We start from the raw sequence: 14,981 nt of genomic DNA, 5'->3' as shown, positions 1-14,981 counted from the left end.
CTGACTGCGCATGCCTAGAAGTTTGAAGCCAGCACCGGAAGAAGATGCAGGGAGAGGACGTTCCAGGCGAAGATAGAGGAGGCGTTGTAGAGTTCTTTCGCAGCTTTGGTGATGCACCCAATGCTGTTTAAGCGCTGGGGACCGCCCCCAGTGGTGCAAGAGAACTCATTTGCATACATAAGAAAACCGAGATTTCTACCGAATGGCGGCGCGGAGAAGACATCTAAAGGTAGAAGAAGAATAGCCTTTCTTAAGGCTATTCCTACGTTAGGGGCAAAAAATAGCATTTTAATGATAGAATCCCTTTAATGTATTATTCATTTCTGTGTGTTTTGTGGGAGCCAAGCCTATTTAAGCTATGACCACACTCTAGCTGTATTATAACATTATATTTGTACTCCTTCAACAGGCAAAGTTGATAGAATTTGGTCCCCTTAAAGCCACTGATGTAAGACTTCCACAAGGTGCTGTTTTTGTGATTGCCAGTAGTTGTGTTGAAATGAACAAGGCGGCAACAGCTCATTTTAACATAAGAGTGGTGGAGTGTCGTCTTGCTACTAAGGTAAAGTATTTCCTATTCTTAAATTTTGAGAATTATTGAAAAGCTGAGCCATGCATACCTACGAAACCTAAAACCTTTACATTATTAATAGCATTTTTTTTTTTAACAACGAAGAGCTGTAAAATATGGACTAAACGTTAGCTAAACGTTATATTCCACTGCAGTCAATTATTGTACTTCACCACTCCGTTATATGATCACGACCATTTTTATACACTTTCTCGTATGAGGCGACAGTCTGATCCAGTATCACATCACCACTATTTAGATGTCTGTCATATTTGACCAAGACATCTAAAAGTTTAAGGCTTACACCCCACGTTGCGGAACCGCAGCTTTTTTTATGCAGATTTTCCGCTACTAGGTAGCAGAAAAAAAAAGCAAGCGGCTCCCATTGAAGTCAGTGGGAGCCGGTTTTGGCAGCGGATTTTGAAGCGGATTCTGCGGATTTTGAGGCAGAATCCGCGTCAAAATCCGCTGTCAAAAAACTCTGTTTGAACTTACCCTAAAGCAGGCCTCCTCAATGATTTTCTTTCGGGGCCTCTTCAACCAGAACATGGTGATGCCTTCACACAATGTTGGTTATGCCACACTCTGAAACCATAGAAGGTCCTGTACATCTTATAATTACTTCTGCCAAAACAGCCATCATAGCTTTGTCACAACAAGAATTGTAGGACACGACATAAAAGTAGCCCCCCACCCAGTCTGAGAAGCATTGATGTAGTTTCTCAATAATACTGCAAACGTTAGACTACAGAAGTGGATCTTTTTTATCCTTATAGCACAGTATAAACGTATGTACGTATTTATAGACACTTCTACGTCATCTCACAGTTTTTTTTCACAGTTGGAATTGCTTAGCTCACTTTGATCTCAGTAATGTTTTTGGACACAGTAAATATAATTTGTATTGTTTAAAGGAGGTTTGCTGTTTTTATGGGGACAGGAAACCAAAATGTATGCAACATACACAATAACCCATGTAACATTTCCAAGAAATGCCACAATCAGGTAATTGGGCTGTGTAAATATATTACATTATATTTTGAAGATAATTGACGGTAAATGATGACTTTTCTAAACGTATAATATTTATCCGTGGGTTAAGAGAGAGATTTACGTGGTGTTGAAGCTTTTACTTCTTATTCTTTTATTTGTGTCTTTTTCTGCCAGAGAAGAAACACATTGCTTGTTGCCTCAAGGAAGCAGCTGAGCAACAAACTAATCACTATGCTTGCATGGTTGAGCCTCCATTTTACAGTACCCACACAGACCTAGTTTACCACCCTGATCTGTCATTGAGAACATCATAATTTGTTGACAGCTCATTACAAGAATATACCCAGCGACGTGGTGTGTGTTCTTTTTTTTAAAACTAAAAGTCAGGCATTCCTAAACAGAACAAAATAAAGGGGCTTAAAGGGAGCTGCTTCCTTCATCTGTTTATGTGGTCATTTTTATATTATGGTCTGGCCCTTTGTCTATTATGCAGAGGCATTATTTGGCAGTGTGTTTATTATGCTCTATTGTTTAGACAGTAGTTCTTCTGAGCTGTTTCATAATGACATACGGATGCTGGAGCTGCCATCTTCTAGATATTGATGAGCTGGTGGTAATTGGGCTCACGTGTTACCAGTCTACTTATATAGTGCCATCATTGCTTGTCACTGTCCCATATGGAGATCACAACGTACATTCCCTATCAGTATGTCTTTGAAGTGTGGGAGGAAACCGGACTCCCCCGAGGAAACCTACACAAAGAACATACAAACTCCTTGCACATGTTGTCCTTTGCAGGATTCGAACCCAGAACTCAAGCGCTGCAAGGCTGTAGTGCTAACTACTGAACCACATTGTTGCCCCACACAACACATTGTGGGGCAATCACATGGTACCAGGACAAGGATGTAGGCTGATAGTGTACATGGCCAGACAGATTCCTAATGTATCCCTTTGGACACATGTAGTGTGCACATCAGGAGCTTTCCACGGTTTCACACAAAGTACACATCGCACTGTTAACAGTAGATGGGTGCCTATACAATTACTACAACTTCAGTCTTTTAATTTTTTATTTCTAAATTGAAAATATGAAAGGTATACATCTGAAATTTAGTTTAAATAGTCATCATATCCTAGTGCAGTGTTTCCCAACTTTTTCAAACCTTCGGTACCCCAGGCAAAAAAAAAAAATCTTCAGGGGACCAAAAGACAAGAAAACAGCAGTTTTGATGTGGGTTCTTAGCATACTTTTTGCATTTAAGAATGAAACGTGAAACAGATTTGTCTCAATTGTACATTTCGAGAACATCACCAAAAATCATATCAAAACTGCATGCATTTTATGATTCATTTCTATCTTTACCATGTGAATTCTCCTTCAACCCTATGTCACATATAAAAATTCATCTTTTACCATCACCATGCTCCTTTAGGGGGCATTCACACAGAGTTCCCATGCGCGGGATCTGACGCAGAAAAGCCTCTCATTGACTTCAAAGGGTTCGTTTTTACTGCACGGAAAAAAGGAACCCATTGAAGTCAATGGGAGGCTTTTTTCCTGCGTGTCAGATCCCCTGCCAGAAAACTCTATGTGAATGCCCCCTTACAGGTCCCCAAGTGATGTCATGCTCCCCAGTGGCCCAACAAACTATACATGGTTCCACAGTGGCCCAACACAGTATAATGCTCCCTTAGTGTCTTCCAGTGACCCCCAGAAACCTAATACTACTTTCCAATGGTCCTCAGACACCTAATAATTCAGCCAATGGCCCTTAAGAACTTAATAATGCTCCCCAGTGTCCCCCAAACTCTGAATAATGACCTTTGTTTCGCCAAACCATTTTATTTCTGCTGGAAAAATAGGAGTTGCATAATTTAGTCCTGTAAACACAATATGTCTGATGTCTCAAGATTTCCCTAGAATTTCATGCCTAACTTCTTTACAATGACTAATGACTGGCTTTGCCTAGCTTTTATCGCAATAAAATTATAGCTTAATTACTATTTCATCAAAGATGAAGAAAACTCTGGGATATTAAGTAAAAAGAGTCTTCTCAAGTCGTTATTAAAACATTAATCAGTAACATTTGATAGAGATAATAAAAACCATGGCATTTGTACAATGTAAACATGTGATCCTTAAGAATAAAAAAAAAAGTCACTTGTCAAGCACATGTGTCTTTGAGGGGAGTTTTAATATTGTCTGATGTTCTGTCTTCAAGATGTTTGCACTAAACACTGTAATAATGATACCACGTAGTGTTTGCTAACATGGGTAAAAGGGTTGGACACACAGCTCTGGCCATGCTGGTTCTTGAGGCTCTTTTATTAGGCATAACTTCATAGGCTCCTTGATAATTAAGAACAAAGTGTTTAGATGTGTCTCAGAGGAATCACATACTATTTGTCCATGGATATTGTGTTTTAGCACAGTACTTGGTTCCCAGGTGGAACTTTATTACGGAGGTTAGGAATAAGACCTGACCAGAGTGTATGATGTATCAGGTCAAAACAGTAAAGAAATAGTGTCAGGAGGAGTAATGTCTCTCATTAGGAAGGGACTGGTACAGCGACTTAGACCATCAATACCCTGCTAAGAATTCTTGGTAAGGAAAATGCAAATAAGACCTCATTGGTGAAAATAGAGGAATTTGCTGGTAGCGTTACCTTTTGAAGTTTAGCTCCCTATATATTCATATCTGGTTTTCTAAGAAACCTAAGGACATAACCTGGAAAGAATAGCCAAGAGTGTATGACTCCTCCAAAAGGAAGAGGTTCCAATAGACGTTCAGCTGTTTTAGATTTTATGCCCTTAGGTTTCTTTGAAAACCATGTATAGGAATCTATACATTTCAAAAAGTAGCTCAACAAGCAAATTTCTCTTTTTCTCCATTGAGGTCTTATTGTGCTAACAGGAAAAAGACAATTGTACAGCAACTAGACACACTTTGTCATATCTTATGCTACAGAATGACTTAGAACTATTACATAATACATGTAAGTGGTGGACTTCTTTATTCACCATAATAAAGTCAATAAGGCTTCATGTGCTGGGTCTGTGGTAAAATGATACCTATCTTTCCCTCCACAGGCCCATTCATTTCTTTCAGTGAGCCCAGGCTGAAAACTGGACAAGTATAGGGCCTGTCTTGAGTTGTACCCTTGACCCACACCCTATACACAGACCAGTGATAATACATAGGCATGTGTATGGGACTATAGAAGGTAATGTCAGTGTGCTAGCTGTGAGAAATATTGCTGACAACACAGCTTAACAGCTTAATGAACTATTTCTTTAATAGCTGATAATATTGTATACTTCATTTGTAATCTACAACACATATTGACATTACATAAACACCTTTATTAGGTAGAAACAATAAGGCTGAGGCCGGGTTCACATCTGCGTTCAGTATTCCGTTCGTAGAGTCCGCTTGGGGACACCCCGAACGGAAACCTATGTGCATAGAAAAGTGGTTACTTGGGAAAACTAAAACATAGACTATAATGGGGTTCATGTGGTTTCCGTTCGGTTCCTGCTTGAAACATGTGGAGAGAAAAGTACTGCTTGCAGGATGTATATAGGTATCAGTCTAGGGGCTCAAGTGGACTCCCCAAACGGAATACTGAACGCAGATGTGAACCGGGCTTAAGCCATCACGCAGTAAAATGCAGCAAAAAAAGTAGCATTTTTCATTGTATTTTTGCAGTTTTGAAAATGCAATTTTGCCGCTGTGGATTTTTTTTTGGCAATGTGTAGATGGGATTAGCCAGAATCCTATCCACTTTGCAGGTAAAATGCAAGGTTTTTGCTGCAGAATTTCCTCCATGACCGAACTCTACATTTTTGCATCATAGGGCTTCATCATGAAGGGGTTTGTACAAATATGAAACAATTCTGCATAGTTTACAAATTTTCCTTTGGATTTCCTAATCTGCACCAAGCTTCTTTATTTCCCTGTAATTTTCTAGACAAGCCCATCATTGCTATTAGAAGTTCCAATGGCTCAGACCAGCTGAGTCAACCATTCTGATCTATATGTCGCAGGCAAATGATGAAACTAGGGATATGATCAAATCCCGGAAAATGTTAAAACAACATCTCTGTTGGGTCATTTCCCTAAAGAAAGTCAGTGATTTGATCAAATCCCTTAACTGTTTTAGTGAAATGATGAAATAATATTGTTTTAGATATGAAAAGTATTGAGTTAGTAAGCCGTGTATTATTAAATGTAGAGTAGGTAATACAACAATGGTCATTGAAACACAAATTATTTATTCAAAACTAATTAACAAAACTAAATTAGTACTTAAGGTGATATTTTTTTAGTACCTACGTCCATAACATAGTCATTTTTTTTCATAATAGTCCTGTGTATGTGTGTGTTGTAGTCTAAGTAGTCTAAGGCTATTTTAATTTGTTCAATGACTGTGAAGATTCTTCTATCCTTTTGCGAGTCCACAAAGTTGCTGCTTGTTCAAAACACGTCCTGATAGTTTCATTAAACTGTTCTTCAGATACAAATTCGGTCAGAGTTTGATTTTTTTTCTATATCTGAACCCATTGTACGTGTGCGGCATGTCAGAAATGCGGCGCACTCACCGGCACGGGCGCTGGAGGGGAGCAGCGAGGTAAAGGGCGAGTGGTAACGAGTGAAACATAGAGCTGTGTGAGGGTCAATTCACATGGAGCAAAAAGGTGAGGAATTTGGTGTGGAATTTTCCACGCTGAAAATAAAGCCTCCCATTGATTTCAATGGGTTCTGCTAGCTTTTTTTCCACTAGCAGAATGAACCCTATGTCTTGACTTGTGTTATTTCAGGGGAGTTTGTTTTTTCTATATCTGAACCTATTTTTTGGTGTGTGTCACGTCAGAAACACGGCGTGCTGTCCGGCACGGATGTCAGAAGGGAGTGGTGAGGTAAAGAGGGAGTGGTAACAAGCGAAATATAGAGCTGTATCCTGACTTGTGTTATTTCAGGGGAGTTTGTTTTTTCTATATCTGAACCTATTTTTTGGTGTGTGTCATGTCAGAAATACAGCGTGCTGTCTGGCACGGACACCGGAAGGGAGCGGTGAGGTAAAGAGGGAGTGGTAACAAGCGAAACATAGAGCTGTGCGAGTCCTTACTTGTGTCATTTCAGGGGAGTTTTTTTTTTCTATATCTGAACCCATTTTTTCGTGTGCGTCACGTCATAATTAGTGTTGTTAGTTTTGGTTACCTATATCACTGTATTGTTAGGGTAAGTTCACATGGGGATTTTTGGATCGGAACCTGAGGTGGAGGCCGCCTCAGGTTCCGATCCAAAAATCGGGTAGCCGTGACTGAAAGCCGGTGCACTGCCCTAGCATCCAGCCACGCATTTTGCTCCGGATTAGGCCCAATAAATGGGCCTAGTTTGGAGGAGGGAGTGTCTTCAGGCCGAATCACAAGGTGGCTCAGCCTGAAGAATGAGCACCTCACTTCTTTTTTCTAGGAGCCAGAAGAAATGGCTCCTGGAAAAAGACCTGAGTGGCTCCCATTGATTGCAATGGCAGTCGTCTTTTTGATCAGGGTTTTGATGCGAATAAAAACTTCTACCAGATGTGGTTGGAATATCAACAGTGAATGAATATAAACAAGCCTGAGATAACCATATATCTAATATCATTTAAAAATAATAAGGACATACTATAAGAAAAGACTAAATGGACTGTTTCTATGTTTTTAACATATTTTCCGCTTCTTGTTGCTGTAAATTGACATTTTCTGTAGGTCTGATTTTAAAAAGTGAATAATGTCAAGCAATTCCATGTAAGACCTCATTCATATCTGCATCGGTAATGCGTTTGGGGGAGTCCACATGGGGACTACTGAAACCATTGCCAAGCAGTGTGCAGTGAAAGACTATAATGACAATAATGGGGTCCGTGTGTTTTCCGCACGAGTCATGTGGACAGGAAAGTAGATCGTGACCTTTTCTGTCCGCATGTTCCTTGCGGAAAGCACACGGACCCCATTATAGTCTATGGGGTCCATGTGCTTTCACTGTACACCACTTGCCAGTGCGTTTGGTAGTCTATTCGGGGGAGTCCCCATGCGGACTCCCCCGAACGGATTACTGATGCAGATGTGAACGAGGCCTTAAGCTAAGGCCCCCACGTAGCAACTGCAGCTGAAAAACACTGATTAAAAATCTGCAGTGGAAACACATTTCCGCATTTTGCACAAAAATTCCACAGAGTTTTCCTCTTTGGACTTTCTATCTCTATTATACCTATACGGAAACCATCAGCAGTTCCAGTTATAATCGACATAGTGAGATTTACAAAAAAGTAGCATTTTATTTTGCTTACATTTTCTCTGCGGACTTTTGTCTGCAATCTGTGGATGGGATTACCTGGGATTGGATGGGATTACCTGGAATCCCATCCACTTTGCAGGTATTGTAATATGCTCCATTTTTTGACATGGCGTTTTTGTCATGGCCAATACTCCAGATATTCACAACATGGGACCCCGGCCATAAACTGGATTTTGTAGCTACTGTGGCTGCACAGTTTAGTCCAATGTGAGCTGTATTAGTGGTTATATATACTGTATAAATAACAGTCATTTTCCATTTAGCCAAAGCAGAATATTTGTTTTTCAGACTACGAAGGAAAAGTTAAACAAAAGTTGTAATTTCTTATATTAAAACATGCATTCTATGTTCTATATGAAACATGTATCCTGTATTCATGCAGTCATCATTTAGGCAAAGTTTGACATTAACATTTTATACAGTTTTGACTGTAGCAAGGCAATTGTAATTGTTGACATGATTTATAGAAGTAATTATAAGATTATTCATTATACCAATGATTTTTTTTCCTGTTTATAACGACATCTGGAGCATCTCTCATTTAAAAAATGTTTTGATGTTTTTGTGTTATAGATTCTAGCAAAATCTAAAGGGCTGGACTGGAAAAACCTAATGAAACTTGGAGATCTCCAGGGCAGACTTGATGTTACCATAGAAGAAATGGTGACTGTTGTTGATGAGGTCCTTCATCCTGAGCCTTATACGCGAGAAGAAATATGTGAGACTTTGGGAATAAGCTTAGAAGATCTTTGTGCCACAATCTTAAGTCAAAACACACAAGATGGTAAGAAAAATATTCCAATATTCTAAATATATTGTCATTAATTGCTTTAGATTTATTACAGCTGTATTACATAAGATGTGATAAAGCAAGATTCAGTTTGCAAATGCAAATGATCTTTATTCCTGTACTTTTATGGACAAATATATTAATACATTAGTAGAATTATGTCTGTGTAAGCAGGGCACGCTTTCTCAAAGAGGGATTGAACTTGTGTACTCATGACTCTCCATTTTTTATATGTAATAATCATAAGTCTACTTTCTCTTTCCGAAGGCATTTTTACTCTTCCTTAGTTCCTTTCTCCTATGTCTTTTTATCTTAGTGCTTACTTTTTCCCAGGGCTTCTCCATTAAATCTAAAAGTTCATTGCCAGTTTTAAGTTATTTCCTTCTGTTTTCCATGATTCTAATTGGATAACAGTATCTTTTTGATATGGAATATACCAGATGGTTTGAGAGTGATGCCAAGCCATTCAAAGGTTTTCACTCGGTTGTAAAATTGGTTAAAATCACATAGTGTCTCCAAAATTGTTTTTTAAAACCATAGTATGGAATTCAGGAGCCAGTAAGTCCATTTTAGGAGCCAGAAGAGCTCTTAGTCAGCCAAAGAAGACAGAAATCCATCAACATCAATAAAAATGACTTGTTGAAGTTGCATGCCAACATCCATTGGCTCTCTTGAGTACTAGAATTGTAGAGTTATACTATAATTGCTTGTAAATTTTCTCCAGAATATGCAGACGCAGTTTATGTTTGACAATATATCTTTTAAAGGAAAACCAAGATCTTCTGAAGGAGCTGAAACAGTTTATTGATGAAACCGGATTAGATATCATTTCATTTGCAGTCATTTTTAAACTCTTGGTGGATACCAGAGGCATCTAAATAGTGGATGGTGTGGTTCTTCTGGAGCTTGGAAATGGCAGAATATGTGGGCTATATAAGTGGAAATATTAATCATAGATCATTTACATATGGTGAACACAACAAATTGCTTATACATACAAGTAAGAACTTTGTTTCCTATAAGGTCATTTTTCAGAAGAATATACAGTATATACTGCCATTTTGTTGTAGTTTCTACAAAGATCTAACTTACCTATACGAATATGCACAGTCCTATAATCCTCTAATTGACCCGTGTGTGTTCTCTTGTGAGCACACAGAAAATATGTTAGCCATTAACATCTCTAACTAAGGCGACATGCACATTTACTAATGCAGCACACCCTGTTCTGTACACTAGAGCGAGATAAATGCAAAGAAATAATTGGAACATGCTACACTCTGTTCTCATTTCCATGTGTACCCTAGGACATTGCCCACCCTCAGCACTAGTCTCCGCTCGAAACACATTTCATCAAGATTGGGAATCACCGACTTTATACTTTAGCACAGAGATTTTTTTTTCTCCTTTTAATCAAGGCCAGCCACTTAATTTGGATATCTTGAGCATGCTGTTTTGTAAAGATTACAAAAGATTTTCTGATCTTCTGGTTGCTGTTAAAGAACAATTCTCTTTGCCAATATATAACGTGCCGAGCTGAGAGAACCATAAAGTTTTTTAAGGTAATCTGGCCAGCACAGAATTGTTTTACCAAAGGGTGGTCTAGGAATCAGTCACAGTCATTGGCAGAGCTTTCACAATGAAATTGAAAACACACGTGTTTGTGCTTCGTTCTTTGGGTTACTACTGTTCAATGGTGATTTACAAGAGTGTGTGAGCTATGGAAATCTCTCACGCGAGTCTGCATACATCTTAAATGGATGCACATTTTCAAATCTACTTTTTTTTTCCTATCACGTCATAATTGGAAGGCTGGTTAAGTAGAACTGAGCTTTAAAAAGAAAGTCACAGGATTGCATTAGTCTCTGGTGGATATAACATATATTACATATGTGCTTTGCACACATATACAGTATATGGTATTATAATATGATCTAATTTATTATGGTTAGTCACCTTGTGTCTGGATAGCAACAACAAAATAACTGATGGGGTATGCTTGGAGTTTTATCGTGTTCTGCAGCACCACATTGCAGAAGGATGTAGACGATATGTAACAAACTAAAGACACAGGCTACTTATTGCTTTTTCTTCACTGTATCCTATCCTACTGTATCCTACTGTATTTTACCATTAGAATTATGTTTGTAGTACAATAAGGATAAAACAGAACATAAACAGGTTGAACTATTTTTCTGTAAAGGTATTTACAGATCCTGTAATCCTCAATGAAATAGACTGTATAGTACTGTGGTTAACCCTTTAAGGTTGCAGAGTAGTTTGGGAGTTAAAGAGGTTGTCCAGGCAAATTTTTTTTAGATTTTAAATAGGCCGAGAGAGATTTAAAAAAAAAAAGGGGAAAAAAATCATATTCATCTGTCCCCGGGGCTCTGGTGTCCTCCTAGCACAGTCTGGTCCTGCAGCTCAGTGTCTTCTCAAAGTGAAACCGCTGATTGGCCTCAGTGGTCACGTGTGCTGGGAATAACAATGGACCAAGAGGAACAGACCACACTGGGAGGCACCAGTGCACTGTGGAAAGGGGAGTATACAATTTAATTTTTTTTTATTTTACTGCTTTCCTAATACCCTCTATACGTATAAATACATATATGGATAGAAAACTATTTCTTAATACCCTCTATACATATAAATACATATATGGATAGAAAACTATTTCCTAATACCCTCTATACGTATAAATACATATAGAGGGTATTAGGAAATAGTTTTCTCTCCATATAATAGTTCAGGGACTTACAATACATCTAAATTGAACCAGAGGACAGATAGGACTTCTGCTTAACCATTGTATACTGGCTATATCATTACCTGGTCAGACCTCTGAGCACTGTTGGGAGCTAATGCTGCATATTATCTCTTGCTCCTCCAAGTCCTGCTGAACAAATGGAATACTTATCTATTTTTTCTTGCCATTTGGAAAGACAAAGGGGAGAGTTTCACTTTATCTAAGAGATAGAAGCCATATCTACCTAATCTCTTTACTGGTTAGTGAATCTCCCTATTGTAATATTTTATGCTATAATGGGCACAATTTTAATATATTAAAAAATAAAAGTTATGTTTTATTTCTACTCCCTCAGCTGTACATACAAAGTAGCCTCTTTAGTGCTTACCAAGCATAACACTAGACATTTGGGCAGTGATTGTGCTTGGTATTGCAGCTCATCCCAGAGGCTGCTGTTACTTTACCAGTCTGATCCATGGGGGCCTGGTTGTCAGATACCCATTGATCTTTAATTGATGGCCTATACTAAGGATAGATTACTAATTGAAGTCCTGGAAAACCCTTTTGAGGCCGAGGCCCCATGAGCTGGAAATGCCGCGATTTGCAGTTGCAGCATTTTGCAGTATCTGCAAAATGGATGGGATTCTTGCAAATCCCATGCCCACTTTGCGTTTCAAACCGCAACATGGACACGCTGAGCAGGGGTGGATCCAGGGCCGGGCTAGCCGCGCCAAGCGGGGCCCCGTGGCGCGGTCCGGACCTAACAAAACGGTCCCGGTCGGCATGTCCCGATTTCAACTCATCAGCGTCCTACGGACGTTTTATTCCCTCTTTCTAGTCTTCAAAAGTTGGGAGGTACGGGTTAGAAGTGCGAGACCCCCCAGTAAGTAGGGCCCCGCCAAAGTCAATTGCCCAGGGCCCCGCAAACCCTAGATCCGCCACTGACGCTGAGATTTCCAAAACCGTTGCGGTTTTAGAAATCTCAACATGTCAATTATATATATCAATTATATATATGGAAATGCCGGCGGCTTTCCCGTAGATATAATGGTAACAGAAAGACCAAAGAGGTAAACTCTGTGAACTTTCTGTTCAAAGCACTACAGGAAGAGCCTCGATGTGTTCCTGACGCGTTTTTATTTTATTTTATCAAGTCGCAGCCAAGAAATGCTGCGGGCCAGACCACAGTGGAAACACATTGCCATTTTTCCATGCAGCGTTTTTCACAGAAAGTCCAGAGTTTTCCACTGCAGACTTTCTGCTTCAATTATAACTGTAGGGAAAATGCCATCGTTTCTATAGGTATAATTGACATGCTGTGATTTCCAAATACGCAACGGTTTTTGACATCGAAGCATGTCTGCTTTAGATGTTTTTCTGCAATGTGTGGATGGGATTAGCCAGAATCCCACCCACTTTATAGGTACTGTAAACACCGCTATTTTTGCCATGGTGTTTACGCTACATGGGGGCCTGGCCTAATACAGCTAAGCAGCAAAGTCAATACTTATATATAATTTTATTTTTCATTAATGCATTTCTAAAGCTCACCTTTTTGAGGTACAGGTGATTATTTATTCCATAGATCATGTAAATAAAATAGTATTCTAAATAACAGAACCCAAAAAGTTGCAAGATGATGTTTACTTCACCGATGCTGCATGTGATAAGAAACTCAAGAGTTAGGATAACCAGAAACATATGTAACTGGCTTTTTTTTTTTCTTCTAGTTTCAGTGTGTAATATTTGTTAAAGACATTTCAGCATAATTGATCGCTGCAGCTATTTCCTCTTTACCCCCAAAGACATTTTTCTCTGTATATGTGTGGCTGGACAGTCCAGATATGGCACCAGCTTTCTTTCTGTAACAGCCTGCAAACATCACCTGTCTTGCTTAAAGCGATCCCTTTATCACCAAATTTTCTGGATATTAACCATTACTTTCTTATTTACTTATTACTTAGGTTATTTCTTTTATTATTTTCTGGTTTCTGTTTTTGGATCTAAGCAAGAAGCAGCACATTTTATAGTGACATTTGCATTCTATGACACTGTATCAAATATATAAAACTAGTGCAGAAAATAGTACCATAATTATTTATAACTAGATTAAAACTTTTATTGATCTCTTCTCCTGGCAGAGGCTGTCAGAAGATGTACAACATTGTCTGCAGTTTCCTAAGAAACCTCTAAGGCCTGGTTCACATCTGCGTTCGGTAATCTGTTCGTGGAGTCTGCATGGCCCCCCTTTCCCTGAACGGACTACCGAACATATTGGCAAAAGGTGTGCAGTGAAAGCACACGGACCCCATAGACTATGATGGGGACTGTGTGCTTTCCGTTAGATGTCTGCACGAGTCATGCGGACGGAAATGTACTTCACAATCTACTTTTCTCTCCGCATGACTCGTGCGGACCCCGCAAGTTTTGTATTTTGTTTTTAAGAAGTTAAAATGTAGAATATATATTTATATTTAAATTTGGTATCCCCCAAATTGCTCTGACCCATAGAAGACAGGTGACATGTCAAACTGGCTGCACAGCAAACTCCATAGAAACAAAGCCTGTAAGAAAGACACTCGAACACAGTTTTTCTCCAATTCCACCCCATTCTGAATTTATTTCCAGGTTTCCAATGCATCATACAGAATATTAAATTGTACCACTACGAAGTAGAATGTGTCCCACAAACATTAAAGGGGTATTCCCATGTTGCATACTCACCAGTCTTCACTGCTGTAAAATCTTCTTTCTTCCTGGTTTCTTGCATCATTTGATGGCGGGGTTTCACATGCAACCTGCCGTTTAGCTCTGCCCCCAAATTAGCGTGTAGCTCTGCCCACCCATATTGGACTATGAAGTACAGGCAGCAGCAACTCCATTCTGTGTTACTGCCTGTCTCTGCCATAATGAACACAATTGAATTAGCTAGCCTGATAACTGGGAGAACAGAAGAAATGAAAGCAGCTCCTCTCCCCTATCTGAGTGCAGGGAGCTAGGTCACGTGGTGTAGACACAGAAATAGCTAGATACACAGGCTCGCTCCCGTGCACTTAGCCCCTCCTCTCTTCCTCCTGAGAGCAGGCAGATACATCACTTGACATTTGAGCAGATAAGTCAAGGGCTGTGTCAACAATGAATTGAATAAAGTAAGATAGTGGACAAACAAAGCAAACAAAGCAGTTTTGCTCAAGCAGTGTATTTAGGAAAAGTCTTACATCCACATTAACAAGCAGTATAGATAGGATCCTTGTGATGGGACAACCCCTTTAAGCCCTCCTATGCCTCTGCCAATGGAAAATTAAAAAATTTGCATGGTTTGGAAGGAGGTGAGTCAAAATCGAAAACAGAAAAAATGCCTGTGGGGGGGAAAGGGGTTAAAATTCCAGGCAGGTAAAATGGGAAGTGAATCTAGATGATAGGTTGCAACAGAGAAGACCAATAGCCAGAGGAAAGGTGCCTTTACATGGAAATAATATTGATAGGAATTTCTGTTTTCTGAACTTTTTCTAGATAGAACACATTCCAGAATAA

At 39.3% G+C, this 14,981-nt stretch overlaps 1 protein-coding gene across 1 annotated transcript in view; it reads left to right on the top strand.

Moving 5' to 3' along the window:
* Positions 1-14,981, top strand: part of GALK2 (galactokinase 2) — a 108,832-nt gene that overhangs the window by 79,470 nt on the left and 14,381 nt on the right. The window contains exons 7-8 of the mRNA XM_075273402.1: positions 410-562; positions 8,485-8,695. Coding sequence (XP_075129503.1) covers positions 410-562; positions 8,485-8,695 — 364 coding nt within the window. The remainder of the gene's footprint in view (positions 1-409; positions 563-8,484; positions 8,696-14,981) is intronic.

This window comes from Leptodactylus fuscus, chromosome 5 (assembly GCF_031893055.1).
Source record: "Leptodactylus fuscus isolate aLepFus1 chromosome 5, aLepFus1.hap2, whole genome shotgun sequence".
NCBI classification, from domain to species: domain Eukaryota; kingdom Metazoa; phylum Chordata; class Amphibia; order Anura; family Leptodactylidae; genus Leptodactylus; species Leptodactylus fuscus.
The sequence above is the reverse complement of the archived record's forward strand: the minus strand, read 5'-3'. Positions and strand labels throughout refer to the sequence as shown.